General features: G+C 35.4%; 1 protein-coding gene across 1 annotated transcript in view; it reads right to left on the bottom strand.

The window, feature by feature from the left end:
- Positions 1 to 5330: 5330 nt before the first annotated feature.
- Positions 5331 to 20305, bottom strand: part of IL18R1 (interleukin 18 receptor 1) — a 50491-nt gene continuing 35516 nt past the window's right edge. The window contains exons 7-10 of the mRNA XM_049784628.1: positions 18291 to 18430; positions 16658 to 16813; positions 13755 to 13913; positions 5331 to 5710 (exon numbers count right to left, since the gene is read on the bottom strand). Coding sequence (XP_049640585.1) covers positions 5331 to 5710; positions 13755 to 13913; positions 16658 to 16813; positions 18291 to 18430 — 835 coding nt within the window. The remainder of the gene's footprint in view (positions 5711 to 13754; positions 13914 to 16657; positions 16814 to 18290; positions 18431 to 20305) is intronic.

The raw sequence follows: 20305 nt of genomic DNA, 5'->3' as shown, positions 1-20305 counted from the left end.
ATATTGTCATGGGATTAACTATAGACTCCTTTCAGATTCATTTACTCTCACCTTGGTGCTTTTGTGGTGTATGGAAGACTTCTGCTTCGTCCTGGGTGAAAAAAATCAGACCTCTGAATCTAGAGATCTCGGTATCTGCACAGGTCAGGGAGTGGAACTTATGATGAAGTCTTTCTTTGTAGTTCTAGAAGTTCTGTTCCCTCAGTGTCATTTTAATCTGTCTTCTATGGTTGGTGGTCTTGGTCTTTGCGCTGATATTATTATCTCTATTTATATTAAAAATGTAAGGATTGGGGCTGGAGAGATAGTACAAGGGGTAATAATATACTTGCTTTGCACATAGCCAACCTTGGTTAAATCTCCAACATAGTATATGGACCTCTTAACATCACCAGGAGTGATAACTGAGTACATAGCCAGGGATTGGGTGTGATTCTAAATCCAAAAGTAAACAAAATTTAAAATTAAAATTAAAGGATATGTTAAGAAAAAAAAGAAACTGAACTTTTTTTGCGTATTATTTATTTTGTAGATTCACTCTACCTCTTGAGCTGCATCCTGATCCTTGACTTTCTCAATAAATTAAACACTACCCCCCAAAATCTAAAACTGTTTTTAGTAAACAAAATATTTATGGCTAAATCTGTTACAGATGATTAGAAGAATTTTTTATTTCAAACCTGGCTGGTGGAATATGAAAGGGTTCAACTGTTAAAGAAAACAATTTAACAAAGAAATGAGAGATGGCATGGAGGTAAGGCGTTTGCCTTGCATGCAAAAGAATGGTGGTTCGAATCCCTGCATCCCATCCGGTCCTCCAAGCCTGCCAGGAGAGATTTCTGAGCATAGAGCCAGGAGTGACTCCTGAGCGCTGCCGGTGTGACCCAAAACCCAAAAAACAAAAACAACAAAAAATTTAACAGTTTCACAAATAAATAAACATATAATTACCATATTCTCAGCAATCTTACTCCTATGTATATACCAAAAGAAATGGAAACAATTTTTCAAACAAAAATTTATACATAGCTGTTCATAGTTGTCCTATTATCATTAGCCCCAAATCAGAAACCTACTCGAATGGTTATGATCTTTCAACATGCATTCATACAATGGAATACTAATATTCATAAAAATGAATAAATTATTTATCCATGATACAATATAGGAACTTGATGGCATTTTTTCAAGTTAAAGAAGACATATGTCATATAATTCTATATCTGTAAAATAACTGGGTCAGGATGAAGACAGGAAGCACATAAATGCTTGCCAGATGACAGGGGAAGAGAGTGACAGCAACAGAAATACAGGATTTCTTTGTAGGGAGATGAAAATAATCTGGATACAAATAGATGATGCCCATTTAACAGTTGAAGTGGATTTAATGGCACTGAACTGTTGTAAAAGTAACCCCTCAGGCAACTTCCTATTTCTCTGATCTCTTCTTTTGATATGTTAATCCCATCTGGATAAACAGACCCACCCATACCTAGATTGGGTGGGCTGTTTTAAATAAAAAGTAAAAGAGTCTGGCTGGAGGGGAGGCAGAGGAGAGAGGCATGGGAGAACTTGAGAGAGAGATGGGATGAGCAGCATGGGGAGAGCTCAGCCAAGGTGAGCACATGGCACAGAGACTCAATACAGGAAAAAAAATCTAAGAAATAAAGTGAGTTGATTCTGATAAAACTTTGACTGCTTGTGGACTATTTATCTGCCCTTGTCCTGCATCTTCAAACCTGCTGGCCAAGAGGGTTGGAAGCACGATGCCTGGGGCAGCCTCACCCAACAAGTGGATGTCTTTATACTTCATATTTTAAATCTACAAACTGTATACTTGAAAATGGGTCATTTGCTTCGTGTGAATAAAATATGAATATTGGTCAATATATTAGTAGTGGACTGATTCTGTATACTACAAGGTACTGCAAATCAGCAATAGTGTTGATTCCAAGGCTCCAGGTGAGATGCACAGATGCAATGAAAGTCAGTGCTCAACAAATTCAAATGTCCAGGCCTCTATGGATGTTTGTTAGTTTACACAACTGGAGCTGGCAGCTGTGCCACAGACGTTCCAAGTTCATGGATTTTTTCATGTTTGCAGTATAATCAGCAGCACCTTTGACATCTCACCTTTTCTATATGACTTGGGAGGATTAACTTAGATCTATTTTGTCCTATCAAAACGATTTTTAATCTCACCAATTTAAATAGCAAGAGAGGATTATGTTCATTCTAGCTCAACCATTATCTCCTCAGAGATAATTTTATTCAATAAAACTGTTATATAGAGTACAGTGTCTGCACATCTAATCTTACACCTTCTCTCCCCTGTTTAGGATAAGCAAAGGTGTTTTTTTTTTTTGTTTTTTTTTTTTAGGAATCTTAGGACTTAAAAACACAGCACAAAAGGTTGTTTTGCATTTTGCTGCTTGCTCATTAAACCTAGGCATCAAGTTTTAAGGACTGCTGAAACTGAGTAGCATGCCTTCTAAATGTTTATATATGACTATAAGATACACAATAGATAAAAGCTAGTTTTCATCATCCCAAAACAGAAATAGTAGGTGTTGATCTTCTAGACAGTGGTGATTGTTATCATAGGTGTGGCATTCAGATGGTTTAGTGCCTGCCCACAACTCACACACCTACTACTTCCTGCAAAATGTGTAGTTCAGCCACACTCAGAACCTTCATTGCTGGCTAAGAGTTTAATCAAGAAACAATGCCTGAAAGATAAACATTTGTTGTTTTTCAAACATCTCATATGTTGTTTATTTAGTGAGTCACTGAGATAAACACCAAGTTTAAGAATATCTGAAGTCATAGGAGATTGTGATGCTATTTGAGGGAGAAATAAAGTACTCATTCTAGTTAAAAATATTTGCATTTAAATTTTGAAATATGCTATGAGTAGAATGGTGTGTGAGGGTCTACCACCTGTGCTATATGTGGATGAGTGGCCCTGTGAGACACCAAAGGGGATTATTTTGTTCCCAGATAGAAGTAAAATTTTAAAAAGTACCTATAAAGTAGTGAATTTAACAAAGCATAATATAGGAATTCACTTTAAATGCCCATATCTTATAATAGTGGACATATATGTAGATAATAGGAATTGAAATCTTAACATAAGAGGAAGTTATCAAGAGACATTTATAAAAAGAGGTACAAGACTAATAGTTTATTAATGTATTTTAATGCATTTTAAGTGCTCTAAGTCATACAATCCAATATGTGAAATTAATATATTTTAACAAAATATATTCAACATATACAACGGCCTACATAATAAAACAAAAATAATTCTTTTATTAAAAACAATAGCAAAACTGACTTGACCATATATTTTCACCAATGCTTATTTATATACAAGATAAATTAAATTTTTCTCCATCACACAAAACTTTGAGCCCTGCAAAAATTAATTCTGTTTCTTACACTAATAATGTAATAAAAATCATATTCTTCTTTGTTTTTTAGCATTACCTATTACAACTACAACAGGAGTCTAAGCATTTAGGAACATTCGTGCTGCAGCTGGACTAGCTTTCCAAACATACCATTTTCTTTCTATGTGGTTGTCATTTATCATTTACTGAGTGACTTTCACAGGAAATAAACTGCTGCTAATCTCCTGTGGGAGGCTCATTTTGAGAGTTAAACAATTCTGAAGTCAAAAGGTAGGCATAAATTCAATGAAAAAATATCTTGTCCTACTGATGAGCTTCTTACCACAAACAAATGCTGTTTATTTAAAACTGCTTTCCTTTCTAATATTCCCTTCCTTGTTTCTCTTTGCAGTTTGCCGCCCCCAAAATGGCCAAACTAATGATTATCATAAACTGTCATGATAATATTTATACAATGCTAAGTCTGTTTCAAGAATTATTATTGGGTTTTTTTTTATTCTTTCTTCTTTTATTTATCGATTCAGTCCCCTGTGAAGTAAGTACAACTATTGTAAGTTCTAATTTTAAAACTGAGGAAATTGCCTCAGTGTTAGTGAAATACTTGTGGTCACAGTAGAGGCAAACTCAGGGCTGGAGCTAAAGCATATTGACTATCTCATACGGAAGATGAACTCCAAACACCATGTTCTCATTTAAAACAGGCAACTTTGGAATTTTCATTTGTTTTATATTAGTTGTAGGTGCCACACTTGACAATATTCCAGAGGTCATGTGGTGCCTAGGATAGAATTTTGGAAATCACAAAGGCAAATTACATGCTCTATAACCTGAATTCTATCTTGGTCCTCAATTGTTATTATTAATTTTTTAAATAAACAAGTAACTATTATTTATTTAGCTATAACTGGCTCTGGTTTTGCATACAATAATTATTGTGTAGTTATATTGTTTAGTCAATACATTTAGGTCATTAATAAAGAGCCAAGGATTATTTGAATTAATGTTGCATCTCTCCTAAAAGTTAAAAGCCCTTTTTAGAAAATTCAATGAATAATCTGAATGAAGCAATGTCACTGACAGTGCCTATAACTGCTTTGAATGCATGAAAGGCATAGCTTGGGAGGAAAGCCTTTTACAGAAGTCTCACACATAGCTTTCCTACCACATTTAAAGCCCCACCAGAAGTATCTAGAAGACATTCCAAGTAAGATGGTTATGATGGGAAAATAAAGGCACACTCCCATTGCTGTTTCAGAAAACATGCCCCATTGCATCCTTAAGTTCAATAGTTAGCATCAAAACTTCAGAGTTGTGCCCCATTTGTAACATTATTCCGGAGGCTGTCAGTCTTAAAGTTGCTGAATCTGGTAATGAGCATGTGCCCTTGCATCTTGTTTTTGAAGAAGGAAAAAGTTCATATGATGTTGTTTAGTATTCTTGTTGTGTAGAGGCTGGGTGGTGCTCAGGATTTACTCTGCACTTGGAGATCACCCTAGCAGGGATTAGGAAATCACATGCAATGCTGGAGATTAAATGCAGGTCAGTTGCATGCAAGCAAATGCCTTAACAATTGTACTACTTCTCTGGCATTTTTTCTTTTGCTTGTTTTTGTTTCTTGGGTTTGTTGTTGTATGCAGGCTTACTCCTCACTCTACACCAGGGATTACTCCTGACATGATTCAAGGGATCATATGAGAAACCTGAGATTAAATCCTTTGACCATATAAAAGGCAAGTGTTCAATCTCCCGTCTTTAGCCATTTGTTTGTTTTGGGGATCAACATTTAGTCTCACTCTGACAACTAAATGACAGATATCATCTTTCAACTGAGTAGGATATTTATAGGTTTAAAATTTTGGAATACTGGCTTAATTATTAGAGAGGAACACTTTCATTTACTAGTATATGGTAGTTTTTTCATTTGTTTAGGTTTCTAAGTTCAGAATCTTGAAAAAAAGGAAACGATTCTACTGATTCATCTCTGCATGGCTTGACTACCTTGGCAGGCATCAGGTAAAGAAGATTTTTCCAAAATCTAGAGTTGTAACTCAGAGATTTATCAGCCTTCCACTTCAGAACTCTATGAGATTTCAAAAGCTCTAGTGATTGTGGCAAGAATGAGAAGTCGCTGACAGATGCAAATTTAATTAAGATTATTTTAATTTTCCTTTCTACCAGTGCTTCATGAAGTCCACTTTCAAGTTCATATCTGACTTCATTAGACATGTAACTTTTATTTAGAACAATGATTAGTCTTCTACTTTTTTCTATTAGTGAATGGATTTCATCAACAACAGCTGAAAAAAAAAACAAGATGTAGCATGTTAATCAAAGAGAACTGAAAGTGTATGTATGAGATAAAAAAAAAAAAAACACAGCTAGCAAATACACAATATGAGTGTGAACCTTATTGGCCCAGTTCTACATAATCCTAACTCTGAAATTATTATGCCACTCTACATATGTGGAAGAGGCAAAAATCAGAATTCTAAGAAAAGAAATATTGCCACTATTTTAGACCAGATATTTACCATCTTGTTATTTCTTCAAGGACAAGACAATAAATGCATTAGGCTTTGTGAGTTATTGTGACAATTGTCATAACCTCAATTTAATTGATGTAACTTCAAAAAGCAGCTACCAACAACAGATGAACAGATATTTTTGGTCATTTCAGTAATAGTGACAGGTTGGAATTGGCCCATGACAAATAGACAAATTCTGTTCTAGACATCTAACCCTTATCAGATAGAAGTTTTTACCAAAAGGAAAAGTACATTTTCAAAATAACTTAAAAATATAAAAATAGAACAAAATATAAAGCTAAACAGATGGTTTTATAAGTGACAGCATGACTTCATAGAAAGAAATGGCACATGATATCAGTATTTTAAACATGCCACTGACATGTCATCTTTTAAATAAGTTATTTATTATTAGTATATTTCTTTTCTAATATTCAATGTTTGATGCTCTAGTTCATATTTTAGGTTGCAAATATAACTATTTTTTACAACTGCTATCTTCACTGCCAAACTCAAAAGGTGGTACAAGGATGACACTCAGTAATACCTGAATAATAAATGATAGCAATAATAAAAAATATTTACATTGAATAAACAAATTTCAATAGTTTTCTCTAGAAGACTTCATAGAAAAATGCTGTTACTAAAATTATTTTATCATTAACTATAATTTGCTTCAATATGTTTGATAGACATAAATACATAAGATTTTATTATTGCATTAAATATACATATAAATACATTAAATATATAAATATATTACATTTCACAATTATAATCTGATACTCACAAAAGAGTTTCTTTTAACATTATTCTCCAATTTTCTCCTTTAATTTTTCTTACCAGTGACAACTCAGTAAAAAAGCATTTTCTATTGAGGATTAATCATTTTATAGATTAAAAGACTATCAAATTAAGAGCTGGTTCTGCTATACAAAATCAAATAAGTTATTCTTAATTGTATTCTTATTCATCATGAGGAATTTCACATCTATGTCTTATTTGATGTCAATTTTCGAGCTGGTTCTATGGATGAAGTGCCTACTCCATTTCCATAAAGCATCAGAAAACGGAAATGCTGAATAAAGAGACTTGTTTGTAAAGAAGGCAATGTAAGAAATAACTGAATGAATTTTTCATCATCCTTTACTAGAACAATATTGTTGGGGACTGACTTGTTTGAGGACATTTTGCTGTTCTCTCTGCCATAGCCCAGCTTTTCACCTAAAAGCAATATGCAATCTTGCTGTAAATTTCTGAGCTAAGAGAAAAGAATGTAGCTGCAGGACTTAATTTAGCTATAAGCCCGGAGGAGAGAAAAAACTGCCTGGTCCAGTTATCAGAAACTAGGCCCCATTCCTTAAGACCACATTCCGGAGTAATTTAGGCTGTTATCAATAAGTATATGCTATATTGTCTGTTCAAGATCACTTAGGCAAGCACATATTGCACCATTTCCTGATAGTCAAGCAATTAGGAATGCAGCTAGTAGGACACTAGAAGTTTCCATTGAAACAGCACGTTCAGTATAGCTTAAAGGTCATCCAGCCCTAGCCCACTGCCCACTTCCTTATGAGCCTTCGCGCCAAAAGTATGATTGACATCACCTTTGTACTGCCCCTTTTTCTCCTTCACTATTTAAGAAGGAACTGTAGCCAATAAAGACACCCTTGACCAGTGAGACGCTGCCTTGGGTCTTTATTATTAACCTCTCTCAGATTTTTTACAGTGTGGTTGTTCTTCTACTCAGCAAAATAGGAGTGCAGTCGTCTGAGAAGCCTTCCCAGCTAATTCCTGCTGGCCGGGTCCCCCCTGGGGGGTTTCTGGTCACTGCATTTTGGCGCCCAACGCTGGGCTCGAAGATCACCGCCACACTCCGAACGACTACAGGTCGGCGAGTCTAGAGCTCCTTCGTAAATCGCGGAAATTACCTCATCAGGGTAAGCGTTGAAACGAGTTAGCCTTAATCAAATATTTAAACTGCAGTTTTTTCCAGTCGTTCCGATCGCCGCCCCTGATTGGCTTTTGGGGTTTAGCCCATAGGAGACGCTACCATGGGTAATTCTTTGAGTACTGAACTTAAATTCATTAAATATATACAGTCTGAGTTGAAAGCCAGACATATAGAGGTTACCAAAAAAGATATTTGTAATTTTTTAATATTTGTTCATGATGTTTGCCAAAAATCTAGTGTTCCAGGGCTCCCTCTCGCTCTAACTCTGTCTCTCAGTTTCCTTCCTCTTCTGACCCTTCATCTTTACTTCTGCCGCTGCACCCTCTGTGCAAAATCCTAAACAGCCCTTCACTTCCCTAGCTTCAGCTCCGTCCCTGTTCCACCAACTCCCCTCCTTAACCAGCAATTGCAACAATACAAAGCCTTTAATTGGAAAAGCCTCACAGCTGTTTCAAGCCGTGTGACCCCAGCCCCTTACACGCTCTCCTGCTTGAAATCAATTGGGGGCGGCGCTGTCTCCCCCGCTGAAAAGCTGAACTCTTGCAAAGTTAACTTTTTCTCCGCAGTAAAATCTTTCCTTCCAGCAAGCAAGCACACATTCTAATCTCTGAGCTCATCGCTGGCTTCACCTTAAAGGGACAGCGCCCATTTTCCAAATCCCAGCTTAAACCCGGTTCCACACGCGGCAACAAACTTTTGCTAACCCCCCCCCCCCCCCCCCCCCCCCCCGCCATCCTGGCCATGCGGCCGCTTCAGCAATTTTAGCAAGCAGGGCGAAAACCTCCCTTACAATACAAATGCCTATCTTCCCTCAGGCTTTTATAATTGTCTCTCTGGTGCTACAACTGTTCCTTTTTCCTGAGTTGGGATGCCTAAGTTGAAATGTTTTTCTAAATATAAAGGCCACAGTTGGTAAAATTAAAAAGTCTTAAATGTGTTACAAAATGTCATAATAAGTTTAACCTACGCAAAGGTGACGTACCTGTTTTTAAAACTAAGTTTCTATGTAGCTAAAATGCAAAAAAAAAAAAAAAAAAAAAAAAAAAAAAGCCCGCCGTTTTTTTTTTTTTTTCTCTCTTCCCTGCGCTGTAAGCTCGGCCTCTAAGCTTTTAAAGGCGCAGTGTACATTTTCCAAACCCTAGCTTGTCAGCAGCTCTGTGCCTGAGTCACTCTCCAAAGTCTGTGTCACAGCAACAGGAAAATAACAGCAATAAACACCCTTGTTCTTGCCTCTCAAAAATTTTAAAGCAAGGTCATAATTCTGTTACTTGTAATAACAAATTATCAGTAAACAAAACACCTTTTCGTGTTTTAAAACTTAAACAAACACACAAATATTAAAATTTAAGTCTTTTTTTTTCTATTAAAAATTATTTTAAATCTTAAAAGTATATGAAGTTTGTAAAATAGTTCATGTCATGGGCATTTTTTAGTAGCTTAGGCTCCTTAATCTGCATTTAAATATTTCTTATATTTTGTCTTTTTAATTGCTCTTTCCTTCCCATGTTTGCCATTCAAATCTAATAGTTAAATAACATTTTGTAACATTTTTAACTTTGTTTTTAAGAACCTCTGCATTGGAAAAAAAAAGCAAAACTCCTTTGTTAAAATTACTGCACATGTTTAGAAAGTTAATTTTTTAAGAACTAAAATAATACAAGTGAGCAAAATAAGTTGGTCAGCTTTCCTTAACAATAATGTATAAACATTCCAAAACTCTAAGCTAAGCCTAAGCTCTTTTGAATGCATATAAATATAGCAAAATAGCATTGCCATTTGAAAAACTTAAACCAAATAATCTAAACCTTAAAAGTGGTTAGGCAGTTCAAATAGTGGCATAAAAGCCATTTCAATAAAAAAAACAATATGATAACTAGTTAAATAAATTTGTTCATAAATTATTGTTCATAAACTTAAACCTTAAGTAGCTTTATTTCTTTTCTTAATTTCAAGCTTAATTTTAAACTCAAAGGTAAGTACAAATAATTTTGCATTTTCCAAGTTTAATCTTAAGTTGTCTCTGTTCATGTTGTGGTTAGCCCTTTTTAAAATAATATTGTTAATTAGTATCATAAAAGTAACTAAATTTTATAAGCAAATTAACAAGTATTAAAAATAATTTTGGTCTTAAGCTCTAGGTGTGTAAATGCATCAAATGTCTTTAACTATATTTTATAATGTCTAAACATTTTGTCAATTTGGTATCTAATATTTTTTACAAATTATTCACTTTAAGTCTTCAAAGTAAAAACAGTTGTTTTTTAAAGTCAGTTTTTTATACCTTTAATAATCATAGTTCATACTCTTGTGTTTAATCATAAAAATTTTAACACTTTATTACAGCTGTCTTACTATTCTACTGTAAAACCAATTTATAACAAACCTGTTCCTTTACAGCAAATGATATCATACTTCAGAGTGCAGACTCCTTCTACAGTGCTCACTAAGCAATTTACTTAACAAAATTTTAACTGCTAACATTTTACTTTATGTTTTCAACTTTAAATTACAATTGTTTTAAAAATGTTTTGTGTTAAAGCTAAACCTTAAAATTTATTTTCAGCAGTTCCACTCCAGCTACGTTAACAATTTTTTTACAAACATGCCGGCTAAATATTTAAAAGCGCTTGTCAATTTTTCCAATGCAAATTTTGAATAAGTCCTCTTGTCTGTTCATGTGTGTGTGTTATGCGTGAAAGTGGCCACAATGTTGTGTTTCGTGTTGTTTGTTCTGTCTGTCTATTTGTTATTCTTGCATTTCATAATAAATACAATTTTTAAAGCCTTATCCATTTTTAAAATTTCAATTAATTTTTTTACCTGGCTTAGTCTCGTCATCTATAAACTGTGAAATCCTGCCAAAAATCCTGTGCTCAGCTAGCTTTGTTCTATCAGCATGGCAAAAAAGGTAGGGGATGGTAAACCCCAAAAATTTCTCAAATGGCCATCAGGAATAACTTTTTCCTGGAGAATTTCTGGACTTTGCAATCCCCAGTTTTTCTGCTATGTGTAGTTAAGGCCAATAGAATAAGGCCAAATTTGGCTAGAAAAAGAAGCATCTAGCTTTAATATAATAACTAAGAAGTTTAAAGGAAATCATTTAAGTTCAGTTTAAAGGTTTTTGAACAATTGGCTATCATTAATTATAAGATTTTTTAAAAGTGCTAAAGTCTGGCAAAAGTCAGAAGGCATTTCTGTGGCATTCAAAAATAATCATTTTACCTCCTGCCAAGTTGTTTTCTTATAGACCTCCTACAGCTTCCTGCAGTCCTGTCCTCATTCACTTCAAAAAAGCCTGCCACCCCACCTGCTAGCTGCCATTACTGCGAACCTGTTTCTAACTGACTCTGCCTAAAGAAAATGCTGAGATTGGTACTCTGCCTGGCTGTCCTTGATGCCCACTGCCACCAACCACCCCCTTCGCACCAAGGCTTCATTAATTTGTTTGCTCCACTTCACTCCCTTGCAAGACGATGGCAACACCTCTGGTTCCTTCCCTTCCCCTTTTATGGTGCCGCATACATAGCCAAACCCCTCCCACGCATCCCCTAACCCATCCTGGAAGTAGCCCTTTGTGCCCTCACCATGGGTGCTAAGGAAGAGTGAGCCACCCCCAATCAATTTTGCCACAACCTGGTCCATTCACCCATTCCCCAGAACACACTGGCTATATCAGCTCAACCTCTCCCATGCCCTGAGCTCTTCAGGACTCTGCCTGCTTCCCCACCCTTCCAGCCCACGCGGTCTTCCGGACCCCCCTCCTCTTCTCAGCTCATCCTTGTTATGATCAACGCTTCCGCCCTCCGCCCAGATGCAAACGCCTTCGGTACCTGCTATTCACCCACCTCAAACCTCATCCTACAGCTGGTCAACGCCTCCACCATCACCGACCCTGCCTGCTTTGGCAACCTCCTGCCTGTCTCTGACCCCTTCGCTCTGCGATCCAGCCCCAAGCCTCACTTCAGCATCACCTTGGAACAGATGGTGAAACTTGAACTTTGCCTTTTGGTACCCAATATAATTCCCCCTATTGAAAATTGTAATCAAATTCTTGTCATTAATTCCTCCTTTCAGTTCATAATTGCCCCCAATTTAACGTTTCTTGCCTGTTTTACTGGTTTATCTCCCCCATTGTTTCACATTTGTTTTTTCAGTCCTAAAACTACTGTGTTTTCATTGTTTTAATGCCTAACTTACCTGTCAAACCTGCTCTCACCCTAGCCTTAATCATAGGCCTGGGTGCTACCGCTGTAAGCACAATAATTTATTCATTGGTTCATACTCTAAAATCTGTCAATGCCTTAAGTATAACTGTTGTTAATAATGTTTACAAACCTAAACTAAGTTTACAACACTTAAAGCACATTGTTAAATCCCTAGCAAAGATAGTGCAGCAAAACCACCATGCTTTAATTTGGTTTCCTTTTTTTTTTTTGAAGAAAGGGGGAGTCTGTGTAGCCCTTAAGGAACAATGTTGTATTTTTAAAGACAAAACAGGTTTAGTTAGAGATAGCGTTCAACATATTAGTGATGGTATAAAAGATTTTGAAAAACATTTCGATGAAGAACAAGGTTGGCACCAGGATTGGTTTTTCTCTTCCCCTTGGCTCCACACAATCTTGTCCACCGTTGTGGGCCCTCTTATTAGCCTCATGCTGCTCTTTTCTCTTGGCCCATGGATTTTCCGCAAAATTACTGCCTTTATTAAAAACCAGGTAGATGAAAAGGCAAAAACCTCTATTCAGGTTAACTACCAGCGTCTAACCCCGCGTGACTCCTGTGAAAACTTGGCTTTAGTCACCAAGCCGCCTTTCCAGCCACTAAGTTTCCAGGAGATAGAGCGCATAGCTAACAGACGGAGCTCGCTCCGGCACTTGTGCTCTCGGCTGTGGAGACACCTACGACGGGATTAGCAAGGTCCCAGTTAGGGCACGGCCCAAAAAGGCTACAACGCATAATTCGGATCTCTGCGCACACCCACGGCGTTTGTAGCCACCTTTTAATTGCGGCTTTGGCCGTGTCCGACCTGGTCAAACCTTGTATGCCTAAGACACGGTTCTTCCACCCGCTCACGACTTTCCTTCTTTTATTAGAAGAGAAAGGGGGAGATGTTGGGGACTGACTTGTTTGAGGACATTTTGCTGTTCTCTCTGCCATAGCCCAGCTTTTCACCTAAAAGCAATATGCAATCTTGCTGTAAATTTCTGAGCTAAGAGAAAAGAATGTAGCTGCAGGACTTAATTTAGCTATAAGCCCGGAGGAGAGAAAAAACTGCCTGGTCCAGTTATCAGAAACTAGGCCCCATTCCTTAAGACCACATTCCGGAGTAATTTAGGCTGTTATCAATAAGTATATGCTATATTGTCTGTTCAAGATCACTTAGGCAAGCACATATTGCACCATTTCCTGATAGTCAAGCAATTAGGAATGCAGCTAGTAGGACACTAGAAGTTTCCATTGAAACAGCACGTTCAGTATAGCTTAAAGGTCATCCAGCCCTAGCCCACTGCCCACTTCCTTATGAGCCTTCGCGCCAAAAGTATGATTGACATCACCTTTGTACTGCCCCTTTTTCTCCTTCACTATTTAAGAAGGAACTGTAGCCAATAAAGACACCCTTGACCAGTGAGACGCTGCCTTGGGTCTTTATTATTAACCTCTCTCAGATTTTTTACAGTGTGGTTGTTCTTCTACTCAGCAAAATAGGAGTGCAGTCGTCTGAGAAGCCTTCCCAGCTAATTCCTGCTGGCCGGGTCCCCCCTGGGGGGTTTCTGGTCACTGCACAATATGCTTAGACTGAGTTTTTTCTTGTCTAGAAGACCATGTTCATTTTTTCTTGTTTTCTATCTTACACTTTCTTACCTTTTCCAGGCACTACATCCCTTTCAAATATGCATAACTTATATCCAAAATGTTTCTCCAACACCTTGGGCAAAATCTCGACAGCAAAGGTGTGTGCTTCTCCATTCTCGGGTTGACAGTTTTTTAGATAAGACACAAAAGCATCATACGTTTTTCCATCTAAGAAACAAGATTGTTATTTTAATAAGTATGTGAATAAAACTTTACTGAAGTAGACATTTGAGTGAAATCATAATAGGAATGGTATCACTAAAAAAAGAAATATTGAAGGGCTTGAGCAATAGCACAGTGATAGGGTGTTTGCCTTACATGCAGCTGACCTTGGACGAACCTACGCTTGATTCCTTGCATCCCAAATGGTCCCCCAAGCCTGTCAGTAGAGATTTTTGAATTGCAGGACAAGGAGTAAATTTGTAACTCCTGAGCACTGCTGGGTGTAGTGCAAAAAAAAAAGTTGAATATATATCCAATGAAAGTATTAAATAAAAGAGAGCAAGAGAATATTTATGATAGAAAAACTGAAAACAAAATTAGATGTTTAAATATATAAAGCAGGTAATTCTTAAGGCTATGCAAATATTCTTTACTTTTGTTGTTCTTTTATCTCTGATTCTTTATCTCTAGTTTTTAATTTTCCAAAAGAAAAGAAATTCAATTATTAAAGAAAAACAAATAATAACATATTCAAAATTCTATCAAGAAGCAAGCAAATTCTTTTTAAATAAAAATAATCAGACTAACATTTACACAACAAAGAAATATGGAGAAACAAAGCCACATTTCAGAGAACTAAAGGAATTTAAAACATTAAACTATTGAGTCTAAATATATACATGTTCCAGTATTAAAAAAAAAAACAAAAACAAAAAAAACAATGTGAATGAATGAGGGAAGTAGAAAGCCTGTCTGGAGTACAGGTGTGGGTGGGTGGGGTGGGGAGGAGGGAGAAATGGGAATGTTGAAGTGGTGAGGGGAGGGCGTTCTTTACATGACTGAAACCCAACTACAATCATATTTGTAATCAAGGTGTTTAAATGAAAATAGTAATAAAAAGAAAGGAAGAAAGAAAGAAAGAAAGAAAGAAAGAAAGAAAGAAAGAAAGAAAGAAAGAAAGAAAGAAAGAAAGAAAGAAAGAAAGAAAGAAAGAAAGAAAGAGAGAGAGAAAGAAAGAGAGAAAGAAAGAGAGAAAGAGAGATAAAGAGAGATAAAGAAAGAAAGAAAGAAAGAAAGAAAGAAAGAAAGAAAGAGAAAGAAAGAAAGAAAAAGAAAAGAAAAGAAAGAAGAAAAGAAATAAAGGAAGGAAGGAAGAGAGAAAAAAGGGAAAGAAAGAAAGAAAGAAAGAGAGAGAGAAAGAGAGAGAGAGAAAGAGAGAAAGAAAGAAAGAAAGAAAGAAAGAGAGAAAGAAAGAGAGAAAGAGAGATAAAGAGAGATAAAGAAAGAAAGAAAGAAAGAAAGAAAGAAAGAAAGAAAGAAAGAAAGAAAGAAAGAAAGAAAGAGAGAAAGAAAGAGAGAAAGAGAGATAAAGAAAAGAAAAGAAAGAAGAAAAAAAATAAAGGAAGGAAGGAAGAGAGAAAAAAGGGAAAGAAAGAAAGAAGAAAGAAAGAAAGAAAGAAAGAAAGAAAGAAAGAAAGAAAGAAAGAAAGAAAGAAAGAAAGAAAGAAAAGAAAGAGAGAGAGAGAAAGAGAGAGAGAAAGAGAGAAAGAAAGAAAGAAAGAAAGAAAGAAAGAAAGAAAGAAAGAAAGAAAGAAAGAAAGAAAGAAAGAAAGAAAGAAAGAAAGAAAGAAAGAAAGAAAGAAAGAAAGAAAGAAAGAAAGAAAGAAAGAAAGAAAGGAAGGAAGGAAGGAAGGAAGGAAGGAAGGAAGGAAGGAAGGAAGGAAGGAAGGAAGGAAGGAAGGAAGGAAGGAAGGAAAGAAGGAAGGAAGGAAGGAAGGAAAGAAAGGAAGAAAGGAAAAGAAGGAAGGAAGGAAGAAAGAAAGAAAGAAAGAAAGAAAGAAAGAAAGAAAGAAAGAAAGAAAGAAAGAAAGAAAGAAAGAAAGAAAGAAAGAAAGAAAGAAAGAAAGAAAAAGAAAGAAAGAAAGAAAGAAAGAAAGAAAGAAAGAAAGAAAGAAAGAAAGAAAGAAAGGAAGGAAGGAAGGAAGGAAGGAAGGAAGGAAGGAAGGAAGGAAGGAAGGAAGGAAGGAAAAATTGCAGGAAGATATTCAACTGTATAATTTCTCAAACATTTATAGTTTTGAATTATGTGTGTTCAGCATATAAACACAAATAGATACATACCAAACATGAATATAACAGAAGCAAGGACAATGAACTAGATTGATTTAAGTTCAGCAATTATCTTTAAACTTGAGTAATTCTATGTGCCTTTGGAAAAATGAAATAAAAAACTGAGAATTAAAAATATAGAGAAGCTATTAGTATCTGGAATCAACACATTGATATAGTTGCTGATAAGAAACAATAACAAATATAAAGAACTAAAAGTAAGGTAATTTAGCCTGTAGTTCAAAAGGTTCTTACAAGCAAATCACAAAGCCTTTTTTTCTGCTAGATAATCACCAAAATACAATTGAAATCAAATAACTTTATTGAATTAATATATTGCATAAATTAGCCAGATAGCATGGAACAATGACATTCCAATACACAGATCTTGGGCACAAATATTTCATACTACAAGTAGCAGGACACAGTACATAATCAGAGAACAATTTTTGATAACATAAAAGCAGGAAAAGTTAAGTTGGCACAGATAACAATCAAAATATATAAGACAGATGGAACATTTTCCCTAAAAAATTTTGTTCATAAATCAATTCAGCATAATCATAAATATGAAGCAAAATATTGTTTGTTGTTTTTCATGAAGTCATAATATAATAAAATCAATCATTACAACATGTTACCTGTTAATGTTTCATCTCTTCTCATGAAATGTCTATAAAATAGAGTCAAGTCAACTCTATATATGATACCCAAGATTACCAGGCATACAATTGCCATTGATATAAAAACAGTTATGATCATTCCTCTCTTGAAGACATGGTTGGAGATATCAGGCTCTTTAGAAAAGAAAAGTATATTAATTAAGTCAAAGGCATTTTACTGTTTTCTACCATCACAATGTTATTGCCTACTTTTACCATAACACTCATTTAGCTGTCCATTGAGTTACTCTGCATTTCTATTTTTAGGTTGGAGTAATTGTCCTTATACTCTAATGTTTAAAGAATAAAAATATACATGAAAATATTCAGAAACATGCACCGAAATAATTGAAATGGAGCCTTCCATTTCAACTTTCAACCTGTGGAAATGAGATCTCTAGGATAAAACACTCTTGTGGAATGCAGAGAGAATCAAACATAAATCCTATCTTGCAAGTTAGGAATGTAGTTGGAGATGAGTCAAGAGAATGAGCACTGAATTGAGATAATCTGGGGTCCCCACTTGGCTCCTTCAGCATAATACTTTTGTATGCAAAAGAAAGCTATGGAAGTCCCTAATTCTCACTGTTTTCATATATGAACTTTTCTGAACTACTAGGACATGTGCTAGAGTGAGAGCGTTAGAAAATGGACCATATGGGGCCAGAGCCATAGCATAGCAGTAGAGCATTTGCCTTACACGTGGCCAATCTGGGTCAAACCTGGGTTCAATCCCCAGCATCCCATATAGTCCCCTGAACCTTCCAGGTTGATTTCTGAATGCCACCAGATATGGCCCCAAAATCAAAAGAAAAAAATGACCTTAAATGAGGTGCATGGGCTTGCTTTCTCAGTAAAAGTACCCACACTTACTCCACTTCCCACTCTCATCCTAAATTTTATAAAACTTATAAATACATTTTATTTAGGCAAGTTGATTGTCAAGTTTGGAAATGAGTAGTTGAGCATTGACAACTAGAAGTACAGCTTATTGATCCCAAACCAAAGCCTATTCCAAGCAGTTAACAGTCCCAAGAACCTGATATTTATTGTTTTCATAAAGGAAAAAATGGATGACTCTGGAATGCTCTATCTAGGGGGTGCTATTATAGTGAGGTTGCTCATTAAAGCCAGGAACAATTAATTTGCCAGATCCAGGGACTGGTCTAAGGAGAATGATCTTGGCCAATCTATTTTGAATAGGCCATACCTATTAGAGGCAGTCATTCAATACATGAGGTCAGTACATGAGTTATTGACCTCATTCCCAACTTCAAACTTTCCCTCTAAGGGCTGACCTGTTGCTTTCCCTACAGTGCTTGCCCATAAGCAACACTTTCTCTGAAGCTTTGATTTTAATAGAGAATCTGATTATTCCAGAGATTAAAAGAGTAAAACTGGTGTTTTCATTCTCTTTAGAACACTAATGGACAAACATAAATTCTACCACAAATGCCCATAAACCAGATAGATCCATTTCTTCACTCAGAAACTTGGGTACTGGGGTATAACATAAAAGGGCTGAGAACATGCTAGGATCTTTCTAAGTTTTCAAAAGCTTCAAAAACCAACCAACCAAACAAACAAACAAAGACAAACACCCAACATTCACCTTCTTTTTTCAACAAGATGAAGGTTTTATTCTCTTTAATTTTTCCACTAATCATACAAACATATGGAGTATTTAGATTTTTTTCATTAATATTCTTAATTTCTAATATTTGTGACATATGTTTTTGATTCTTTCCAATGCTGAAACAAAAAAAATAATTAAAAAAGGCAACATTATGCATAACATAAATTCTTATCAATGACAATGACTACACTAACTACATCAAATCTTCCCTACCTGCAGTAAGTTCCAACAAGCCTCAAAATCCTTTGGGCAATCTCAGGGCCAACAGTAGTAGACCTGAATGAAACTAGGTGAGGACAGCACTATAAACTTCCCCAACTTAAATACAATGAAGTTCAGTTGAAAAAATTCTAAGAAGACATTTCTTTTCTCAATTATTTTCTTGTTTATCCTGTTCTTGGTTTTCAGCACTCCTCCTATAGCAAAGTATCCAACAACCTGTGATACTAAGAATGACTGTGAATCCTTTTACAAGCATGCAGGTTTATATTCAGTTGATTTGTATAATCCTAAAAATAAATGCTTATTCTGTTCAACTGCTTTATTTATAAATCTATTAGTCTCAGTCACACAATAAATACCCATAAACTGTGCAGTGACTGTCAGGAAGTAAAACACCAAGTAGTCTCAGGTGTCCCTTTGCTTCTTATTGGATGAGTTTGTCTTATCACTTATAAAAGACAAGCCACTGAGTCAATCAGCAATGCTATATTTACTCATTCACTTGCCATTCTCACAGTTCCTCAGGTATCACTAGCAACTGAAATACAGTCCCTACTGTAACATCAGAGTTTCTCAAGTCAAGTTTAGTATATATTCTAGTGTAGAAGTAATCGATCAAGATATAATACCCATCTAATATCATTGAAATCTCTAAAACATAATTAAGACACAAAGACCACTGAGAAGCCAAAACAGGTAACTTAAAAAGCTTTTGTCCTAAAAAAAAAAAAAGCTTTTGTCCTAACTTGAAGAAAAATATGTACTTCCACTTCCATATAAGAAGTATTCACAATAATCAACAGTTGGAGACAAGTCAAGTGTCCAGAGATGACTGAATGAGGGATATATGCAAAATGGAATACTATAAATCAAAATCTGGTTTTCAGAAACATGGTTGTAACAACACAGTATTATGCTTAGTGAAATAATATAGAGAAAGAAAATTGCCAGACTCTATCACTCATATGTAGTAAACTAAAACAAATGAAATTGGTCTAGAGCAATTGTACAGTGAATAAGGCACTAGCCTTGTATGTGCCTGACCTGGGTATAATCCTCCAAACCGCATATAATTTTCTGAGCACCACCAGGAGTGATCCAAGACAACAGAGCCAGGAATAAGCCCCAAAACTCTGTGAAAATCTGAATGTAACACAACCCCCCCCCAAATAAAACAAAAATAAAACTTAAAAATATTTAGACTATTCAACAACAACTGAATCTATACCTAATCCACAGCAAGCAGTACAAGTGGGGAGGAGTTAAATTAATATTCTGGAGTATAAAGGAAGTAGATATGTGATGCATGCTGAAAACAGGGGTGGAGGGAGGATATCACTGGTGGTGGGAATGCCCCTGATTTATTGTCACTATGTACCTTAAATTTTACTGTGAAAGATTTGTAATTCACTTTAGCCACAATAAAAATTTAAAAATAAATAAATAAATTGAAATTTTATAATTCAAAAAATATTTAGACTATTAAATCAAATGGGTAGTAAATAAAAGATGAATAAAACAAAGTAAAACATAAAAATAGTTAGACAAATTGGTGCTTACCAAAAGGTAAAGAGCATGATAAATTGGGTAAAAAAGAGCAACTTCCCAGTAAAGGTTTGAATTAGACATTTACTTGTAAATGATGTATTATTTATTGATTTAAAAAGGATAAATATCTTAAACCCATGTTATAAATACCACTATTTCAGTAAATTTTTAAATACTTATATAGAGTCACATTACTATACCAATTTTAAGAAGAGTATGTT

This window comes from Suncus etruscus, chromosome 12 (assembly GCF_024139225.1).
Source record: "Suncus etruscus isolate mSunEtr1 chromosome 12, mSunEtr1.pri.cur, whole genome shotgun sequence".
NCBI lineage: Eukaryota > Metazoa > Chordata > Mammalia > Eulipotyphla > Soricidae > Suncus > Suncus etruscus.
Note: the sequence above shows the minus strand (reverse complement) of the source record. Positions and strands in the feature narration are given on the sequence as shown.